General features: G+C 42.9%; 2 protein-coding genes across 2 annotated transcripts in view; one reads left to right on the forward strand and one right to left on the reverse strand.

The window, feature by feature from the left end:
* The first annotated feature begins 4,734 nt into the window (after nt 1-4,734).
* ART1 (ADP-ribosyltransferase 1) lies at nt 4,735-6,424 on the forward strand. Its single transcript, XM_075263025.1, has 3 exons — nt 4,735-5,476; nt 5,574-5,612; nt 5,984-6,424. Exons 1-3 carry the CDS (start codon nt 4,792-4,794, stop codon nt 6,079-6,081), a joined length of 822 nt encoding a protein of 273 aa, XP_075119126.1. The 5' UTR covers nt 4,735-4,791; the 3' UTR covers nt 6,082-6,424.
* A 3,492-nt stretch (nt 6,425-9,916) lies between these two features.
* The window catches only part of LOC142196139 (protein sel-1 homolog 3-like), a 60,113-nt gene continuing 51,907 nt past the window's right edge, over nt 9,917-18,122 (reverse strand). The window contains exons 17-24 of the mRNA XM_075266367.1: nt 17,564-17,691; nt 17,162-17,245; nt 14,635-14,725; nt 14,300-14,387; nt 12,677-12,786; nt 12,350-12,477; nt 12,043-12,145; nt 9,917-10,144 (exon numbers count right to left, since the gene is read on the reverse strand). Of these exons, the coding sequence (XP_075122468.1) occupies nt 10,043-10,144; nt 12,043-12,145; nt 12,350-12,477; nt 12,677-12,786; nt 14,300-14,387; nt 14,635-14,725; nt 17,162-17,245; nt 17,564-17,691 (834 nt within the window). The 3' untranslated portion in view covers nt 9,917-10,042. The remainder of the gene's footprint in view (nt 10,145-12,042; nt 12,146-12,349; nt 12,478-12,676; nt 12,787-14,299; nt 14,388-14,634; nt 14,726-17,161; nt 17,246-17,563; nt 17,692-18,122) is intronic.

Below are 18,122 nucleotides of genomic sequence, written 5' to 3' on the forward strand. Positions count from 1 at the left end.
AGTAGTATTATAGCAGTTATATTCTTGTACATAGGAGCAGTATTATAGCAGTTATATTCTTGTACATAGGAGCAGTATTATAGTAGTTATATTCTTGTACATAGGATGTAGTATTATAGTAGTTATATTCTTGTACATAGGAGTAGTATTATAGTAGTTATATTCTTGTACATAGGAGTAGTATTATAGTAGTTATATACTTGTACATATGAGCAGTATTATAGTAGTTATATACTTGTACATATGAGCAGTATTATAGTAGTTATATTCTTGTACATAGGAGCAGTATTATAGTAGTTATATACTTGTACATATGAGCAGTATTATAGTAGTTATATTCTTGTACATAGGAGGTAGTATTATAGTAATTATATTCTTGTACATATGAGGTAGTACTATAGTAGTTCTATTCTTGTACATAGGAGGTAGTATTATAGTAGTTATATTCTTGTACATAGGAGCAGTATTATAGTAGTTATATTCTTGTACATAGGAGGTAGTATTATATTAGTTATATTCTTGTACATAGGAGGTAGTATTATAGTAGTTATATTCTTGTACATAGGAGCAGTATTATAGTAGTTATATTCTTGTACATAGGAGTAGTATTATAGCAGTTATATTCTTGTACATAGGAGCAGTATTATAGTAGTTATATTCTTGTATATAGGAGTAGTATTATAGTAGTTATATGCTTGTACATAGGAGTAGTATTATAGTAGTTATATTCTTGTACATAGGAGTAGTATTATAGTAGTTATATTCTTGTACATAGGAGGTAGTATTATAGTAGTTATATTCTTGTACATAGGAGTAGTATTATAGTAGTTATATTCTTGTACATAGGAGTAGTATTATAGTAGTTATATTCTTGTACATAGGAGGTAGTATTATAGTAGTTATATTCTTATACATAGGGGGTAGTATTATAGTAGTTATATACTTGTACATAGGAGGTAGTATTATAGTAGTTATATTGTACATAGGAGCAGTATTATAGTAGTTATATTCTTGTACATAGGAGTAGTATTATAGTAGTTATATTCTTGTACATAGGAGCAGTATTATAGTAGTTATATACTTGTACATATGAGCAGTATTATAGTAGTTATATTCTTGTACATAGGAGGTAGTATTATAGTAATTATATTCTTGTACATATGAGGTAGTATTATAGTAGTTCTATTCTTGTACATAGGAGCAGTATTATAGTAGTTATATTCTTGTACATAGGAGGTAGTATTATATTAGTTATATTCTTGTACATAGGAGGTAGTATTATAGTAGTTATATTCTTGTACATAGGAGCAGTATTATAGTAGTTATATTCTTGTATATAGGAGGTAGTATTATAGTAGTTATATTCTTGTACATAGGAGGTAGTATTATAGTAGTTATATTCTTGTACATAGGAGCAGTATTATAGTAGTTATATTCTTGTACATAGGAGTAGTATTATAGCAGTTATATTCTTGTACATAGGAGCAGTATTATAGTAGTTATATTCTTGTATATAGGAGTAGTATTATAGTAGTTATATTCTTGTACATAGGAGGTAGTATTATAGTAGTTATATTCTTGTACATAGGAGGTAGTATTATAGTAGTTATATTCTTGTACATAGGAGTAATATTATAGTAGTTATATTCTTGTACATAGCAGTAGTATTATAGTAGTTATATACTTGTACATAGGAGCAGTATTATAGTAGATATATTCTTGTACATAGGAGCAGTATTATAGTAGTTATATTCTTGTACATAGGAGGTAGTATTATAGTAGTTATATTCTTGTACATAGCAGTAGTATTATAGTAGTTATATTCTTGTACATAGGAGTAGTATTATAGTAGTTATATTCTTGTACATAGGAGTAGTATTATAGTAGTTATATTCTTGTACATAGGAGTAGTATTATAGTAGTTATATTCTTGTACATAGGAGTAGTATTATAGTAGTTATATTCTTGTACATAGCAGTAGTATTATAGTAGTTATATTCTTGTACATAGCAGTAGTATTATAGTAGTTATATACTTGTACATAGGAGCAGTATTATAGTAGATATATTCTTGTACATAGGAGGTAGTATTATAGTAGTTATATTCTTGTACATAGGAGGTAGTATTATAGTAGTTATATTCTTGTACATAGCAGTAGTATTATAGTAGATATATTCTTGTACATAGGAGGTAGTATTATAGTAGTTATATTCTTGTACATAGGAGGTAGTATTATAGTAGTTATATTCTTGTACATAGCAGTAGTATTATAGTAGTTATATTCTTGTACATAGGAGGTAGTATTATAGTAGTTATATTCTTGTACATAGGAGTAGTATTATAGTAGTTATATTCTTGTACATAGGAGTAGTATTATAGTAGTTATATTCTTGTACATAGGAGTAGTATTATAGTAGTTATATTCTTGTACATAGGAGTAGTATTATAGTAGTTATATTCTTGTACATAGGAGTAGTATTATAGTAGTTATATTCTTGTACATAGGAGGTAGTATTATAGTAGTTATATTCTTGTACATAGGAGTATTATTATAGTAGTTATATTCTTGTACATAGGAGGTAGTATTATATTAGATATATTCTTGTACATAGGAGCAGTATTATAGTAGTTATATTCTTGTACATAGGAGCAGTATTATAGTAGTTATATTCTTGTACATAGGAGGTAGTATTATAGTAGTTATATTCTTGTACATAGGAGTAGTATTATAGTAGTTATATTCTTGTATATAGCAGTAGTATTATAGTAGTTATATACTTGTACATAGGAGCAGTATTATTGTAGTTATATTCTTGTACATAGGAGTAGTATTATAGTAGTTATATTCTTGTACATAGGAGCAGTATTATAGTAGTTATATTCTTATACATAGGAGGTAGTAGTATAGTAGTTATATTCTTGTACATAGGAGTAGTATTATAGTAGTTATATTCTTGTACATAGGAGTAGTATTATAGTAGTTTTATTCTTGTACATAGGAGTAGTATTATAGTAGTTATATTCTTGTACATAGGAGCAGTATTATAGTAGTTATATTCTTGTACATAGGAGGTAGTATTATAGTAGTTATATTCTTGTACATAGGAGTAGTATTATAGTAGTTATATTCTTGTACATAGGAGGTAGTATTATAGTAGTTATATTCTTGTACATAGGAGTAGTATTATAGTAGTTATATTCTTGTTCATAGGAGTAGTATTATAGTAGTTATATTCTTGTTCATAGGAGGTAGTATTATAGTAGTTATATTCTTGTACATAGGAGGTAGTATTATAGTAGTTATATTCTTGTACATAGGGAGTAGTATTATAGTAGTTATATTCTTGTACATAGGGAGTAGTATTATAGTAGTTATATTCTTGTACATAGGAGGTAGTATTATAGTAGTTATATTCTTGTACATAGCAGTAGTATTATAGTAGTTATATACTTGTACATAGGAGCAGTATTATAGTAGTTATATTCTTGTACATAGGAGGTAGTATTATAGTAGTTATATTCTTGTACATAGGAGTAGTATTATAGCAGTTATATTCTTGTACATAGGAGCAGTATTATAGCAGTTATATTCTTGTACATAGGAGCAGTATTATAGTAGTTATATTCTTGTACATAGGATGTAGTATTATAGTAGTTATATTCTTGTACATAGGAGTAGTATTATAGTAGTTATATTCTTGTACATAGGAGTAGTATTATAGTAGTTATATACTTGTACATATGAGCAGTATTATAGTAGTTATATACTTGTACATATGAGCAGTATTATAGTAGTTATATTCTTGTACATAGGAGCAGTATTATAGTAGTTATATACTTGTACATATGAGCAGTATTATAGTAGTTATATTCTTGTACATAGGAGGTAGTATTATAGTAATTATATTCTTGTACATATGAGGTAGTACTATAGTAGTTCTATTCTTGTACATAGGAGGTAGTATTATAGTAGTTATATTCTTGTACATAGGAGTAGTATTATAGTAGTTATATTCTTGTACATAGGAGGTAGTATTATAGTAGTTATATTCTTATACATAGGGGGTAGTATTATAGTAGTTATATACTTGTACATAGGAGGTAGTATTATAGTAGTTATATTGTACATAGGAGCAGTATTATAGTAGTTATATTCTTGTACATAGGAGCAGTATTATAGTAGTTATATTCTTGTACATAGGAGTAGTATTATAGTAGTTATATTCTTGTACATAGGAGTAGTATTATAGTAGTTATATTCTTGTACATAGGAGCAGTATTATAGTAGTTATATTCTTGTACATAGGAGGTAGTATTATAGTAGTTATATTCTTGTACATAGGAGTAGTATTATAGTAGTTATATTCTTGTACATAGGAGGTAGTATTATAGTAGTTATATTCTTGTACATAGGAGTAGTATTATAGTAGTTATATTCTTATACATAGGGGGTAGTATTATAGTAGTTATATACTTGTACATAGGAGTAGTATTATAGTAGTTATATTCTTGTACATAGGAGCAGTATTATAGTAGTTATATTCTTGTACATAGGAGGTAGTATTATAGTAGTTATATTCTTGTATATAGGAGGTAGTATTATAGTAGTTATATTCTTGTACATAGGAGGTAGTATTATAGTAGTTATATTCTTGTATATAGGAGCAGTATTATAGTAGTTATACACTGAGGACACAACGCCTTATGTCACTCTTTTTATTCCTGTATCAGGCTGACAGTCGTAGGTTTTCCAAACGAGACGTCTTCTCTTCTAAGGAGTCGATTCTTGATATGGCTCCTACCTCGTTTGATGACCAGTACAGAGGATGTAGTGATGTGATGGAGCAGGAGATTCCTCAGCTCTTCCAGTTGGAATATTCTACAAATAAGGAGTTTGCTGACGCCTGGGACACGGCCTCCTTTAAATGGCATGAGGAGAAGAAGAGATATACGAGTTTGCCCAAGGGCTTTAAGGATCAGTACGCCATCGCTCTCTTTGCTTACACCATCAATGGTCCTCTGCACAAGGTCTTCAATGAAGCGGTGAGGGAGGCCGGTCAGTCCAAGGAGTATTACCTGAGGAACTTCCGGTTTAAGGTTCTCCACTTCTATCTGACTAAGGCGCTGCAGGTCCTGGATGAGGTGGACACTCCGGCTTGTCACAAGGTCTTCAGAGGAATCAGGGGCATAAAATTCAAGTCTGATTCTCGTAAACCTGTCCGATTCGGACAATTCACCTCTTCCTCTAAGAACGACCAGAACGCTTTGCAGTTTGGAGAAGACACTTTCTTCAGCATCAACACTTGTTATGGTGTCAACATCAAGAACTTCTCCTTCTTCCCGGGGGAGGAGGAGGTGCTTATTCCTCCCTTCGAAAAGTTCAAGGTGACCAATTTCACCCGAGATAGAGAAAGAAATGTGATCAGTCTGCAGTCCGTGGAGAAGTCCAGTGTGTACAACTGCGAATTGGCCAAAGGTGAGTGACCCGCCATCTTGTCGTGTCCATCTAAGTTCTTGAAGTATCTGTCATGTGAGATGAGGAACAACAACCAAAATATATTTCTTGTTCACAGAGAAAAGATGTAAATCTTCCCGATGTTTCTTCAATTCAGGTAATGACTGGACCTAGAAGACTTATCCCTACCCCCGATCCCCTCACTGTCCATATTGTATCAGGACCCGATTCTGAAGTCCATGTACTTTGTCCACTTGAGACTGGTCAGGATCTGGTCGTGATGTCTGACACTTATTCTTAGGCTCAGGGTTTCCGGTAGACATTCAAGGAGATCCTGATGGATCAGAGATTCCTGCTCTGGAGGTGCATGAAGTTTGGTGAAGATAATGTGCAGGATTAGCAGTAGTTGTAGTAGGGAGGCCCTTAATGGGACATAATGGCCCAAGACCCCTGGTGAATATATAAGTATAACCCCTATAGGCTGACAATCCTCCAGATATAATGTCCTTCTTGTCTTTCCACCACCAGCCTCCAGTCTTCATCTCATGATGTCATCCCAGGAGGTGACCCTGGTCTCTGGGCTGCTTCTTCTAACACAATTCCTGGGACAAGTCTCCTACCCGTGACCCAACATCCTGGACACGGCCAACTATAAGAAGATGAGATTCGGCTGAGACTCATCTCAGAGCAGTCAGCAGAAGACTCTTCCCAGAGCAGGTCACGTCTTCAGCTCATGACCAAGAACTCCCGGGGCAGGTGGTCTGTGATGCAGGGTGTGCTCTCCTAATATACAGCTTGTAGGGTGTCATAGGCCACTCTATGTTGTCATATACAGATGATGTGATGTCATAGTTTATATGATGTCATCTACAATTGATATGATGTCATTGAGTATGTGGTGTTGTGTACAGATTGCAGCTTGCGCTGGTGTTACTCCGCATGTTGTGCCATAAAATCTTCACCAACAAATGTATAAGGTGTCAGGTGGCTTCTTAAGGATCTCTCTATATTTATATACAATGAGGAGCAAAAGGGTAACAATGTCCTGACCTCCAGATCTCCATACACTACAGATCTACACGTCATCGATTGTCTAAGTAAATCTATTTGTAAATGTGCTACTGGCATGAAATTCTCATCCAATCCCCAGAAGCAACGAAATCAGAGCAGAGATGTCCATAAATGACGTGTAATAATAAGACGTGACAGCGGGAGAAAGGACTGACCCCAAGAGGGAAGAAATAGAGGAGAAAAAAGTCCTGGAAAGTCCTGAAATGTATCAGGATTCAGAAAGCGATCCTGACAACTAATATCAATATATGTGAAGAGCGTTTGTGTGGAAGAAGAAGGGTCCACAATCCCACCTGACAATGCGGCCGTTGTCTCCATACCGGAGTGTCCTGGAGCTTCAGCACCAAAAGAGGCCTGTGTACCAGTGTTACATACATGTCAGTACGCGAGGTCAATCCTTTATCCTGAGGTCACGTCTTATGATTACACATCATTTATGGACATCTCTGCTCTGATGTCTTCGCCTGGTGGGTTGGATGGGTGGTTACCGACATCTGGGAAGAATTTCAGGTCAATAGAACCCATAGAAATAGATTCACTTAGCAAATTAGTGATGTGTTGAATACTTACAGTCCCTTGCAAAAGTCTTCACACCGCTTAAATGTACTTTCCCGACATCTTCAGTGATGACACAAAGTATCAGATAATTGTGAAGCAGAAGGAGAATGATAGAAGATATAATCAACTAAACATCTGACAAGTGCGACGTGCAAAAGTCTTCACCCCCTATAGTAATACTTGGGCTACAATTCCGGCTACCAGTCTTTTGGGCTCGGTCTCAGCTTTGCAGTTCTAAAGATGAGATTTCAGCCCCTTCTTTGCAGCCAGATTGGATGGAGCGTCTTTGATCAGTAATTTCAATGAGATTTGGGTTCGGCCTGTGACGGGGCCATTCTAACCCTGGAATATTCTGTGAGCTAAACCAATCACTGGGGCTCGGGCCGGAGGTTTCAGGTCATTGCTGGAATCTCCTTCCCGGCATCAAGACTTTTGCAGCCTCCAGTCTCAGGTTTTCTTCCTGTATTTAGCGCCATCCTCTATGGAAGGAGCGCTCTACTGGCACTCTATGGAGGGAGAACTCTACTGGCACTCTATGGAGGGAGATCTCTACTGGCACTTTATGGAGGGAGCGCTCTACTGGCACTCTATGGAGGGAGCGTTCTACTGGCACTCTTATGGATGGAGCGCTCTACTGGCACTCTATGGAGGGAGGGCTCTACTGGCACTCTATGGAGGGAGGGCTCTGCTGGCACTCTATGGAGGGAGCGCTCTACTGGCACTCTATGGAGGGAGCGCTCTACTGGCACTCTATGGAGGGAGCGCTCTACTGGCACTGTATGGAGGGAGTGCTCTACTGGCACTCTATGGAGGGAGTGCTCTACTGGCACTCTATGGAGGGAGATCTCTCCTGGCACTCTATGGAGGGAGTGCTCTACTGGCACTCTTTATATGGAGGGAGGGCTGTACTGGCACTCTATGGAGGGAGCGTTCTACTGGCTCTCTATGGAGGGAGTGCTCTACTGGCACTCTATGGAGGGAGAGCTCTACTGGCACTCTATGGATGGAGTGCTCTACTGGCTCTCTATGGATGGAGTGCTCTACTGGCAATCTATGGATGGAGTGCACTACTGGCACTCTATGGAGGGAGCGCTCTACTGGCACTCTATGGAGGGAGCGCTCTACTGGCACTCTTTATATGGAGGGAGGGCTGTACTGGCACTCTATGGAGGGAGTGCTCTACTGGCACTCTATGGAGGGAGATCTCTCCTGGCACTCTATGGAGGGAGTGCTCTACTGGCACTCTTTATATGGAGGGAGGGCTGTACTGGCACTCTATGGAGGGATCGTTCTACTGGCTCTCTATGGAGGGAGTGCTCTACTGGCACTCTATGGAGGGAGAGCTCTACTGGCACTCTATGGATGGAGTGCTCTACTGGCTCTCTATGGAGGGAGTGCTCTACTGGCACTCTATGGAGGGAGAGCTCTACTGGCAATCTATGGAGGGAGCGCTCTACTGGCACTCTATGGATGGAGTGCACTACTGGCACTCTATGGAGGGAGCGCTCTACTGGCACTCTATGGAGGGAGCGCTCTACTGGCACTCTATGGAGGGAGATCTCTACTGGCACTCTATGGAGGGAGATCTCTACTGGCACTCTATGGAGGGAGCGCTCTACTGGCACTCTATGGAGGGAGAGCTCTACTGGCACTGTATGGAGAGCTCTACTGGCAGTCTATGGAGGGAGCGCTCTACTGGCACTCTATGGAGGGAGAGCTCTACTGGCACTGTATGGAGGGAGAGCTCTACTGGCAGTATATGGAGGGAGCGCTTTACTGGCACTCTTTATATGGAGGGAGGGCTCTACTGGCATTCTATGGTGGGCTCTACTGGCACTCTATGGAGGGAGCGCTCTACTGGCACTCTATGGAGGGAGCGCTCTACTAACACTCTTTATATGGAGGGAGGGCTCTACTGGCACTCTATGGAGGGAGAGCTCTACTGGCACTGTATGGAGGGAGAGCTCTACTGGCAGTATATGGAGGGAGCGCTTTACTGGCACTCTTTATATGGAGGGAGGGCTCTACTGGCATTCTATGGTGGGCTCTACTGGCACTCTATGGAGGGAGCGCTCTACTGGCACTCTATGGAGGGAACGCTCTACTGGCACTCTATGGAGGGAACGCTCTACTGGCACTCTATGGAGGGAGCGCTCTACTGGCACTCTATGGAGGGAGCGCTCTACTAACACTCTTTATATGGAGGGAGGGCTCTACTGGCACCCTATGGAGGGAGGGCTCTACTGGCACTCTATGGAGGGATCGCTCTACTGGCACTATATGGAGGGAGCACTCTATGGAGGGAGTGGTCTTTATATGGAAGCACTCTACTATGGGGGAATACTTTCTAGTATTATATAAGGGAGCACTATGCTGGCACTACACTTTCTATAGGCACTCTATATGGGGAAACTCTCTGCCAGCAGCGTCAATAAGCTTAAGAGCACTAAAAATCTGTCTGCTCTCATTGAAACCTTTCCAGAAGACCCTCCTCCCCTCAGAAGACCACCTCTCCGAGAAGACCACATTTTCTGAGACAAATATTGTCTTACTCCCTGTAATGTTCACTCATCCGTACAAGGTCCTTTCTATGAGGGATCACGTGGGGATTGGAGGGCATCTTAAAGTTTTCTGACCCTGACTGGGCCTTGGTGTGATGCCCCTTCATAGAGGTCTCCCTTAGACTGACATCTGGTGCGGAGTGATGTGCTCTCCGAGTCTAGATACAACCTGTAGGACTCATTTAGAAGAGTCAGGAGATGTCGTGATTCATCAGGTCTCATATTTAATACAAATAATACAAAAATATTCGTCCACAACATCTGGAGAAGGAGATCCCGTCAACTGCAATGGCCAGCATCATCCGGGCGTCAGTGCCCACGGGTCACCAAGTCCTGAGCCTGGCACTGACGTCTCATGGTTCTACACCACTGAGGTCCTCATGAACATGGCGGCTCCTCACACGGACAGCTGGAGGTTCTGAGCCGCGTTCTGTAATCTGGCAAAAATTGTCAATAGGCTGAGAGTGGTGACGATGGCAATGGCGGCCGCACTGGAGCACTGCAAGAAAACCGGCAAAGAATGGGTTAACGCTGTGACTTTATAGCATTGGGAAGATCATGGTGGACAGGACGGTCCAGTCTATGTGTTGGGTTTGGATTATCTCCAGTATCAGCCATGAAATGGTCAAGTGAATGTTTATTCTCGCTCACATCCCATCATGTAGACACATCTAATAGCGATTTACCTCCTATAGGGTCAGTCATGATAAAGTCCAACATGTCCAATCCTCATTTGCCCCAGGAGAAGACAGAGGACTGGAAATAGTAGGATTGGCCTTCAGTCCTCTTACTAATGACCAGTGGTGGAGACTTCTAGAAATGTAGTGATCCAGGAACTGTGTCCACTGACAACATGCCCAAATTTACACCAGGACCCATCAATGTACATTGACCCCTAATATATATATATATCTATAATACATAGTGTATGACACTGTCAGGGCTCCTAGGACTATCTATATCTATAATACATAGTGTATGACACTGTCAGGGCTCCTAGGACTATATATATATCTATAATACATAGTGTATGACACTGTCAGGACTCCTAGGACTATATATATATCTATAATACATAGTGTATGACACTGTCAGGGCTCCTAGGACTATATATATATCTATAATACATAGTGTATGACACTGTCAGGGCTCCTAGGACTATATATATATCTATAATACATAGTGTATGGCACTGTCAGGGCTCCTAGGACTATATATATCTATAATACATAGTGTATGGCACTGTCAGGGCTCCTAGGACTATATATATCTATAATACATAGTGTATGATACTGTCAGGGCTCCTAGGACTATATATATCTATAATACATAGTGTATGACACTGTCAGGGCTCCTAGGACTATATATATATATATCTATAATACATAGTGTATGACACTGTCAGGGCTCCTAGGACTATATATATATATATATCTATAATACATAGTGTATGACACTGTCAGGGCTCCTAGGACTATATATATCTATAATACATAGTGTATGACACTGTCAGGGCTCCTAGGACTATATATATCTATAATACATAGTGTATGACACTGTCAGGGCTCCTAGGACTATATATATCTATAATACATAGTGTATGACACTGTCAGGGCTCCTAGGACTATATATATCTATAATACATAGTGTATGACACTGTCAGGGCCCCTAGGACTATATATATCTATAATACATAGTGTATGACACTGTCAGGGCTCCTAGGACTATATATATCTATAATACATAGTGTATGACACTGTCAGGACTCCTAGGACTATATATCTATAATACATAGTGTATGACACTGTCAGGACTCCTAGGACTATATATATCTATAATACATAGTGTATGACACTGTCAGGACTCCTAGGACTATATATATCTATAATACATAGTGTATGACACTGTCAGGGCTCCTAGGACTATATATCTATAATACATAGTGTATGACACTGTCAGGACTCCTAGGACTATATATATCTATAATACATAGTGTATGACACTGTCAGGGCTCCTAGGACTATATATATCTATAATACATAGTGTATGACACTGTCAGGGCTCCTAGGACTATATATCTATAATACATAGTGTATGACACTGTCAGGACTCCTAGGACTATATATGTCATCCAGTGCTCTCCTGTGACTTCATTGGCCCCGAGTCACCGCTGAGGCTTGTGATTGGCCAACCATGGAGCATTATGACATCATTTCGGAAATAAAGAGATCACTGAATGTTGGGCCTAACTGAAGTTACAGAAGATTAGATTATAACATTGGACCCGCCCTCTGGACTCCGGACATATAACCTACCACTGACCGGATCACTTAAATATTTATCCCCCAAACAAATTGCTAACAAGGCCTCCAGGCTGGCTAGGAGGGGGTTAATTACCTTGAGGACGGAGCCATGGAAAGCCCAAATATACTGGAGATGAGCGTTGAGCAGGGCCAGGCTGCAGGGGACATACGAATCCTCCTGCTCGTGATCCCGACATCTGCAGAAGAAAGTCCACACTAATACAAAGCACCAGATGGGGGGTATAATACATGTAGTGCAATAATCTGCAGAGCTGAGCCAGTCATTGGTACTCAACCTACAGCATCCTAAAGCCGACCTCCGGGTGAGACAACCTGTGCCCCCTTATAGTATCAGAGCAGGCTCTTCACCCCTGAGCTCCGCCCCCGAGGAGTCCTCTCACCTCCTGTACAGCTCCATGACGATGGTGAAATTACTGCGGGACACGGAGCTATTAAATCCCAGCTGCCGGAGCGTAGATCTGGGGAGAGAGACGCCTTCTTCTACCAGGAGCCCCAAATTATAGAGACCCTGAAACCACAAGAGACCCATAAGTATCTGCAGATAGTAACTCACATATTACCACTACGTTCAGTGACAAATCCAGCTCTGCTACTCCGGCGCACGTAACAGACACGGACGGACGCCTCGTTCACTGCAGGGATTTCACCTAGGATTAAAGGGACACACACAGAGAACAGGAGGGAGCGCCCCCTGCAGGAGCAGGTACCTGAGGGTCTCGCTGCAGTGCTGCTGCCGTGTACATCTCCACTGCTGCCGCAACGTTCCTCCTCCTCCTGACATGTGACGTGTAGAGCAGATCCCCCATCTTTATCTGAGCTGCATGAGAAGGACAGGGGTGAGTGTACAGCAGGGGGCGCTCCATATACCTCCTATTATGTGTACAGCAGGGGGCGCCCCATATACCTCCTATTATGTGTACAGCAGGGGGCGCCACATATACCTCCAATTATGTACAGCAGGGGGTGCTCCATATACCTCCTATTATGTGTACAGCAGGGGGCGCCACATATACCTCCAATTATGTACAGCAGGGGGCGCTCCATATACCTCCTATTATGTGTACAGCAGGGGGCGCCCCATATACCTCCTATTATGTGTACAGCAGGGGGCGCCACATATACCTCCAATTATGTACAGCAGGGGGTGCTCCATATACCTCCTATTATGTGTACAGCAGGGGGCGCCACATATACCTCCAATTATGTACAGCAGGGGGCGCTCCATATACCTCCTATTATGTGTACAGCAGGGGGCGCCACATATACCTCCAACTATGTACAGCAGGGGGCGCCGCATATACCTCCAACTATGTACAGCAGGGGGCGCCCCATATACCTCCAATTATATGTGTACAGCAGGGGGCACCACATATACCTCCTATTATGTGTACAGCAGGGGGTGCCACATATGCCTCCTATTATATGTATACAGCAGGGGGCGCCATATATACCTCCTATTATGTACAGCAGGGGGCGCCCCATATACCTCTAACTATGTGTGTATAGCAGGGGGCGCCCCATGTACTTCCAATTATGGAGCTCCCCCTATTGTACACTTATATTCCCTACTATGTGGGAATTTGCATCTCAGCAACAACCCAGCTTTCCTCGTCTCCTGAATGTCATACAGTGTAAGTAGTGACCCGGCCATCAGGACGACAAAGAAGCAAATCTGCATAAAACGCTCAGTCCATGGCAATTCTGTGCCCGCTCACCTTGTGCTGAGTTATATCCTGTCTTCTACTCTATTCACATCCAAAGCAGCATCATAAGGCTACTATCACATCATGTCTCAGGCTTCACTCAACTCCATTTACAGTTCAGCTTTTACACTTTATTATATATACTCCAGTCACTACAAGAGCTGCATTTACAATTCGTTGTCATCTCTTCTTCTACTCCAATCACCACTAGAGCTGTAACTGCAATACTATTTTTATAATGTCTTATACTCCAGTCACGTCAAGAGCTGCATTTATAATCCTGTCATATTCTAACGCCTTCTACTCCAATCACCACTAGAGCTGTAATTGCAATACTGTTTTGTATTGTCTTATACTCCAGTCACATCATGAGCTGCATTCACAATCCTATTACAATTCACAGTCCTGCTGTCATCTACTGCACTCCCCACCAAAGCTGCATTCACAATCCTAAACATCACATCTAAGGTCTTCTAGCCAGATTTGTCCCTGCAGCTCTGGGTGTGACTGGAGTATAAGGCATGTTATAATGTGAGATCAGCACGCTATATGGCATGTCCCTGTATGTACCGTATGTTTGCAGCCCCGCCCACTATGGTCAGCGCACGGGGCCACTTCTGCCCTTACCGTAGGTCGGAGGTCGCTCGCTCTGGGTGGAGAGGTTATAATACTTCCATACGCAGTCCATCTGCATAAAGCGGCTCACCAGGCCGTCCTGGGGATGAGATCAGCGGCACGAGATCAGCGGCACCTGCCATTATACTGGGCCCACTCTCACAGCTGAGGGGTCGTTACAATGTATCAGGGGCAGATTATTACCCCTGTGTGTAGCTCATAGAGGAAGGTCTGCACTGACACACTGTAACGCTACGACCCTCCCATCTAATACCTGCCCCCTCCCGGACAGTTCAGGCTCCAGAGGCAGCCATGTATGTGCCCCCTCTATGATGTCATGTACTCACGGGGTCCTCCTCGCAGATGAAGGCTGCATTGAACTGGGCGACCTCAAATCCGGCCTCTGCTGCCTCAATATAATGGAGGAGCGCCCCGGGCCTGGGAGACAAAAGGGTTAACAGGAGATCTCAGACACAGGAGCCGCAGAATGATGAGAGTTGGGGTTCTCCAGCAGGGGGCAGTACACAGCTAGAGGCAAATATGTTACCCCAATTACCAGGCCAGACACAGTCAGGTCATATTGCTGGGGTGGGGGAGGGGTCTTTGGGATCCTCCATGTTGTCAGGTCCAGGCTTGAGCGCTCATTACCTGATGTAACATTTCAGCAACTACTGGAACACAATGGGCAGGGGGCCCCGATTATTACAGGACATGCCCCGACCACCTGCACCATGTCCCCAGTGGCTTGATGGCACCATCCATGGTCTGGCTTGCCATATAGCCCTGGTGTCTTAAAGTTTCTTTCCACTTTCCCTGGTATCTTGAGGTTTGGATTCTCTATCCCTAGAGCCTTGAGGTTTGGTTCCTCTGTCCCTGGTGTCTTGTGGTTTGGTTCCTTTATTCCTGTTTTTTTGTGCTTTGGTTTCTCTGTCCCTGGTGTCTTGTGCTTTGGTTCCTTTATCCTTAGTTTCTTGTGGTTTGGTTCCCTCAGTCCCTGGTGTCTTGTCGGTTGGATTCTCTATCCCTGGTGTCTTATGGGTTTGGCTCCTCTGTCCCTGGTGTCTTGTGGGATGGTTCCTTTCCTCAGTCTCTAGTGTCTTGTGGGTCGGTTCCTCTGTCCCTGGTGTCTTGTGGGTCGGTTCCTCTGTCCCTGGTGTCTTACAGGTTGGTTCCTCTGTCCCTGGTGTCTTGTGGGTCGGTTCCTCAGTCTCTGGTGTCTTGTGGGTTGGTTCCTCTGTCCCTGGTGTCTTGTGGGTTGGTTCCTCTGTCCCTGGTGTCTTGTGGGTTGGTTCCTCTGTCCCTGGTGTCTTGTGGGTTGGTTCCTCTGTCCCTGGTGTCTTGTGGGTTGGTTCCTCTGTCCCTGGTGTCTTGTGGGCTGGTTCCTTTCCTCAGTCTCTAGTGTCTTGTGGGCTGGTTCCTCTGTCCCTGGTGTCTTGTAGGTTGATTCCTCAGTCTCTGGTGTCTTATGGGTTGGTTCCTCTGTCCCTGGTGTCTTGTGGGTCGGTTCCTCTGTCCCTGGTGTCTTGTAGGTTGATTCCTCAGTCTCTGGTGTCTTACAGGTTGGTTCTTCTGTCCCTGGTGTCTTACAGGTTGGTTCCTCTGTCCCTGGTGTCTTGTGGGTCGGTTCCTCTGTCCCTAGTGTCTTGTAGGTTGATTCCTCAGTCTCTGGTGTCTTGTGGGTTGGTTTCTCTGTCCCTGGTGTCTTGTGGGCTGGTTCCTTTCCTCAGTCTCTAGTGTCTTGTGGGTTGGTTCCTCTGTCCCTGGTGTCTTGTGGGTTAGTTCCTCTGTCCCTGGTGTCTTGTGGGATGGTTCCTTTCCTCAGTCTCTAGTGTCTTGTGGGCTGGTTCCTCTGTCCCTGGTGTCTTGTAGGTTGATTCCTCAGTCTCTGGTGTCTTATGGGTTGGTTCCTCTGTCCCTGGTGTCTTACAGGTTGGTTCCTCTGTCCCTGGTGTCTTGTAGGTTGATTCCTCAGTCCCTGGTGTCTTGTGGGCTGGTTCCTCTGTCCCTGGTGTCTTATGGGTTGGTTCCTCTGTCCCTGGTGTCTTATAGGTTGGTTCCTCTGTCCCTGGTGTCTTGTAGGTTGATTCCTCAGTCCCTGGTGTCTTGTGGGCTGGTTCCTCTGTCCCTGGTGTCTTATGGGTTGGTTCCTCTGTCCCTGGTGTCTTATGGGTTGGTTCCTCTGTCCCTGGTGTCTTTTGGGCTGGTTTTTCTGTCCCTGGTGTCTTGATTGTTGGTTCCTTTATCCTTAGTGTCTTGATGGTTGGTTCCTCTATCCCTGGTGTCTTATTGGGCTGGTTCTTCTATCCTTGGTATCTTGTGGGTTGATTTTTCTGTCCCTGGTGTCTTGTGGGTTGATTTTTCTGTCCCTGGTGTCTTGATGGTTGGTTCCTCAGTCTCTGGTGTCTTGTGGGTTGGTTCCTCTGTCCTTGGTGTCTTATGGGTTGGTTCCTCTGTCACTGGTGTCTTGTGGGCTGGTTCTTCTGTTCTTGATGTCTTGTGGTTTGGCTCCTTTATCCTTAGTGTCTTCATGGTTGGTTCCTCTTTCCCTGGTGGCCTCATTTGATTTGACTCCTCTATTCATCAGTGTTTTGAGATTTGGCTATCCTTGGTGTCTTATGGCTAATTTTTCCCACAAGCCCTCATCACAATGGTGATACACTTGGTGTTCAATCCTTTGGTGACTGCCCCCACTGTTCTTCTGCCCTCCATCTTTCCTGTTCCTGACCTATGTATGAAAGCTCGGTGCAGGACGGAGCGGTGGAGGGGACAGGCTGGGAATCAGGATAATCTGAAATCTGAAATTCAGAAAGTGTTGGGACGGTGGCGTTGTAGAGCAATGGGGTGGCAGTACAAGGAAGTCAGGAGGATTCTCACCAGGAGTTCTGAAGGTAACTGTCCAAGGCTTTGCGCAGTGTGGCCCCCAGGTACCCGTTCTGCTCTCCTGCCCATTTAGTCCACCTGGTGGAATAAGAAGGAAAAGAAGTCTATGACAACTGAGAACCCAACAGATTGCAGAATTCATTCTACTGACTGCAGAGAATTATGGGAGGAGGGAGCTGAATGGTTAATGTCCTGTAGGGCTATCCTCACACATCAGCCAATCAAAGCATAGACATCAGAGTAGGAGGAGGAGCCAGTTGATCACTCTGATCGGTTGACTTCTTGGGAATGGTTATGGTGACCTGGTCATTCTCACTTGGTCCCTACTCCCAGGGGATGGTGAGAACTCTACAGAGACAATAGGGATCCACATGACATGAGAGCGCCGCCACTTACACCACGGCACTATAGGGCAGCCGATCCACGACCCCCGGGAGTCCTTCTATCCAGAATAGGCAGAGGTGCACGGCTGCATCAATGTGGCCTCGAGTAGCTGAGCGCAGGTAATAATGGTACGCCGCCATCTGAGGACAAGGAAGACAACAGTGAGGAAAAGGAAGACAACAGTGAGCAATGGAGGAAAACCCACTGAGGTCCCAGTAACAACAGTGAGCAGATCCCGGACTATCTGGAGACACCTACTGCACAAGGAAAGTAAGAGCTTAGACATGAAGCCGGAGGGTGCCGCTCAATGCCAGGCAGCTGCTGCAAAAGCTAACGCTAAGTAATCATTTGTGAAAAAAGACATTGGCAATGTAATTCTTCCACCGGTGGTGACAATGTGGACGTGTTATATAAATAGTCTTACTCTATACAGCACTCCCCGTATACTGCCGGGACATACAGCGCTCCCCATATACTGCCGGGACATACAGCACTCCCCGTATACTGCCGGGACATACAGCACTCCCCATATACTGCCGGGACATACAGCACTCCCTGTATACTGCCGGGA

Source organism: Leptodactylus fuscus, chromosome 2 (assembly GCF_031893055.1).
Source record: "Leptodactylus fuscus isolate aLepFus1 chromosome 2, aLepFus1.hap2, whole genome shotgun sequence".
NCBI lineage: Eukaryota > Metazoa > Chordata > Amphibia > Anura > Leptodactylidae > Leptodactylus > Leptodactylus fuscus.

Coding starts and splice junctions, on each gene's coding strand:
- ART1 (XM_075263025.1), top strand. CDS start 4,792: ATGGCTCCTACCTCGTTTGATGACCAGTACAGAGGATGTAGTGATGTG. Junction 5,477..5,573: donor CAACTGCGAATTGGCCAAAG/GTGAGTGACCCG, acceptor TCTTGTTCACAG/AGAAAAGATGTAAATCTTCC. Junction 5,613..5,983: donor CCGATGTTTCTTCAATTCAG/GTAATGACTGGA, acceptor TTCCACCACCAG/CCTCCAGTCTTCATCTCATG.